Source organism: Rhinoraja longicauda, chromosome 16, assembly GCF_053455715.1.
Source record: "Rhinoraja longicauda isolate Sanriku21f chromosome 16, sRhiLon1.1, whole genome shotgun sequence".
NCBI classification, from domain to species: Eukaryota; Metazoa; Chordata; class Chondrichthyes; order Rajiformes; family Arhynchobatidae; genus Rhinoraja; species Rhinoraja longicauda.
The window spans coordinates 5,440,116-5,443,122 of record NC_135968.1 but is presented as its reverse complement, the minus strand read 5'-3'; the positions used below and the strand labels follow the sequence as shown (position 1 = coordinate 5,443,122).

At 43.4% G+C, this 3,007-nt stretch overlaps 1 protein-coding gene across 1 annotated transcript; it reads right to left on the bottom strand.

Annotated features, from left to right (window-relative positions):
* Nucleotides 1–1,355: 1,355 nt before the first annotated feature.
* LOC144600785 (putative G-protein coupled receptor 139) lies at nucleotides 1,356–2,303 on the bottom strand. Its single transcript, XM_078412677.1, has one exon. The coding sequence runs from the start codon at nucleotides 2,301–2,303 to the stop codon at nucleotides 1,356–1,358; it is 948 nt and encodes a 315-aa protein (XP_078268803.1).
* Between the last annotated feature and the right edge of the window lie 704 nt (nucleotides 2,304–3,007).

Here is a 3,007-nt window from a genome sequence, read left to right as displayed (position 1 = left end):
GGCTCATTCCATGACAACATGTAAGACTGGGTTGCACATTTCTTCAAGAAATGTTGTAATATGAGTGAAAGGTTGTCTGGTGTAAAATCTTCAGCAAACTCAATAGACCTGCGACCATTCGTCTTTATTGATTTTAAAGGTTGATATTTGGCATTTCCATCTGAACTTAAAGCCAATCAATTATCATTTACATGAGAATGCTGGTTGCGTCTTTAGTAAGTTTGCATAAGGCATCAAAATTTCTGGTCACATCTGCAGTTTCTTCCATCACCAGGTTCCATTAACCGTGGGTGACATATATCAATCATCTTGCAGCCTCTGTTAATCCCACCCCTCCCTTTCCACTTACCTCCAACTAGCAGTTCACCCCTCCTCATCAGGATCCATCCGTTATAAGCTCAACCCCCGTCTCGTTTTCTTGGCTATCTCCCGTCCAGTCGGCCCAGGATGGAGGAAGAGTGTCAAATGCAATTTGTCAATTTACTTTCACTAATGCTGCCTCAACCCACCGAGTTCATCCACCAGTGTATGTTGTGCTTCAGATCCCAGCATCTGTAGTCTCTTGCGTTGCGAGGTTATGAGCCAGATAATTATAGTTATTTACAATAAATAGCTCATGAGGATTTTTTTTGTTAGCAGAGAGTAGGTTTCATAGTAACATGGAAGTTTCGGTCTTGATACCTGAGCATGAGCTGCTGCTTTGAGATCTGAGCAAAGTCCACCCTTAAAATCTTTGTTGACGAAGATTGCCACAAAACACATTGATGACTCCTGAATGAAAGTATTCCCGCTAAAGTCGCTCATAACTCTGTCCCCACCAGCTTTAAGCCCTTGTCCTCTTTCTTTAACAATGCCCTGCTCTGGGGAAAAGGCAGTGATCATTCACTCTAACCAAGCTCTTCATAATTTTGTGCAACGCTATAAGGTCACCCCTCAGACACCTACCATCCAAAGAGTTATGTCTCAGCCTGCCCAGCTTCTCCCAAAAACTCGGCCCAGTAACATCCTCGTGAATCAATTCAATGCATTTTCCATTTTATGTGAAGACGATAACAGATATTTTAAACATTTTTTTGTCAGCATTGCTACATACTCGCTTTCCGAATTGCATCGTTAAAGCAATGTCCAAGTACTGGAGATGGGTTAAATACAGATGGGGCTCCATTGCTTGGCATCCATACGAAGGGCAGGTTTCCGTACTGTAATATTTACATTAAACTGAACATTAAGCATTGGGCACAAAATTAGTAAGCTTTTTAAAAATGTTTTTGAATGGTAGCTCCAGATAAATGCTTTATTTGCAGATATAAACCATGCAGTGGGATATATTTATACAACATTAACATTTATTCATATCAGCGCGTAACAAATTTACTTATTAAAGTCAGAGGTGATAACACGAGCATCTTTAATTGCTCTCTGAACTTTCTCTGAGTCACTGCATAAATGAATGTGTTTGTACAAGAACTCAACAGCTGGAGCATATTCGCAGTTTCTGGGAGAAGAAATACAGTTTTGGATCCTTTTATGATATGAACGTTAATTCGGTCATAGATGAAATATACGACATAAGTCAACCATAGCAGGATGAAACTACCAGAGATGGCAAAGAGTAACACGATGGACTTCTTCCGACTCTCCATCTCGGGGTCTTTCTGCTTCTCCCCGTTACTCTGCACCCGAAGCCTCTTGCGGGCTCGACTCGCCGCGAGAATGTGTCTGACGGTCAGAGCGTTAAGAAGAAGCATGAGAAGGAATGGGAGGCAAGGAGTTAAAATGCGGTCGAGCCAATGAAAACTTGCCCATATGGGTGAGGAATATCGCAGATTCTTCATTTTGCAATACCAAGGGACGTTGTCAATTATGTAAGACGGTTCGTGTATGAAGTACCACGGAATGTTGACGAGGCAGCACAAAACACAAACTGTTCCGATGACCACGGCTGCCGTCCTTTCGGTGCAATATTTTGTTTTGAGTTTCTGGCAGCAAATGGCCACAAATCTATCAAATGTGAAAGCGACGGTTAACCAGACCGAACAATCTCTGGCGGCATAGATGACTGCGATGCTCAGACTACATACGGGAGTAATGTTCAAAAGACTACCTGGGAAATAAATGCCAGGAACCCGATTTAGTACAACTGCCGTAATAATAACCAAGAGATCCGTCACCGCCATGGACAACAGGTACCGAGAGATACATTTGGAGAGACCGCACTTCCCTCGCGACAGGATCACGATCGCTGTTAAATTGACTGTGCGAGAGAGAAAGACAATTAAGTATAGAATGCCCGATTCATTCATTAAAAATCGGAGTCCAGCTCATTGATTTAACCAGAGGACTTGACATAAATCTACAAAATCAACCGGAAAGCCACAGGTAAGTTAGGAAGCGAAACCAAAGTCCATAGAGCTGAATTGCTGCCAAACTCTGGGTGTCAAAATTGAACCTGTCAAGCGAGAATAATTCCGATTCTGAAGGTTGAACTTTGCGCGAATAATTTTTTGCTGGGTTTAACCCCGAGTGCCATATTGATCGTCATGGACAAGGGGCCACAGTTTAAGAATAGGGGGTAGGCCATTTAGAACTGAGATGAGGAATAACTTTTTCAGTCAGAGAGTGGTGAAGGGGTGGAATTCTCTGCCTGAGAGGGCAGTGGAGGCCAGTTCGTTGGATGCTTTCAAGAGAGAGCTGGATAGAGCTCTTAAGAATAGCGGAGTGAGGGGGTATGGGGAGAAGGCAGGAACGGGGTACTGATTGAGAGTGATCAGCCATGATCGCATTGAATGGCGGTGCTGGCTCGAAGGGCTGAATGGCCTACTCCTGCACCTATTGTCTATTGTCTATTGTCTATTGACAAGATGAACGGAAGAGCCGTGTTCCGTGCTGTAACACTTTGTGGTTGAAAGGGTACAGCGCAGGAATATTCCATTCCGTCCACAATATCTGTGCCATTCAAGATTCCAACTGACCCCCTCTGCCTCTAAATTCCTCTGAAATGCCACTC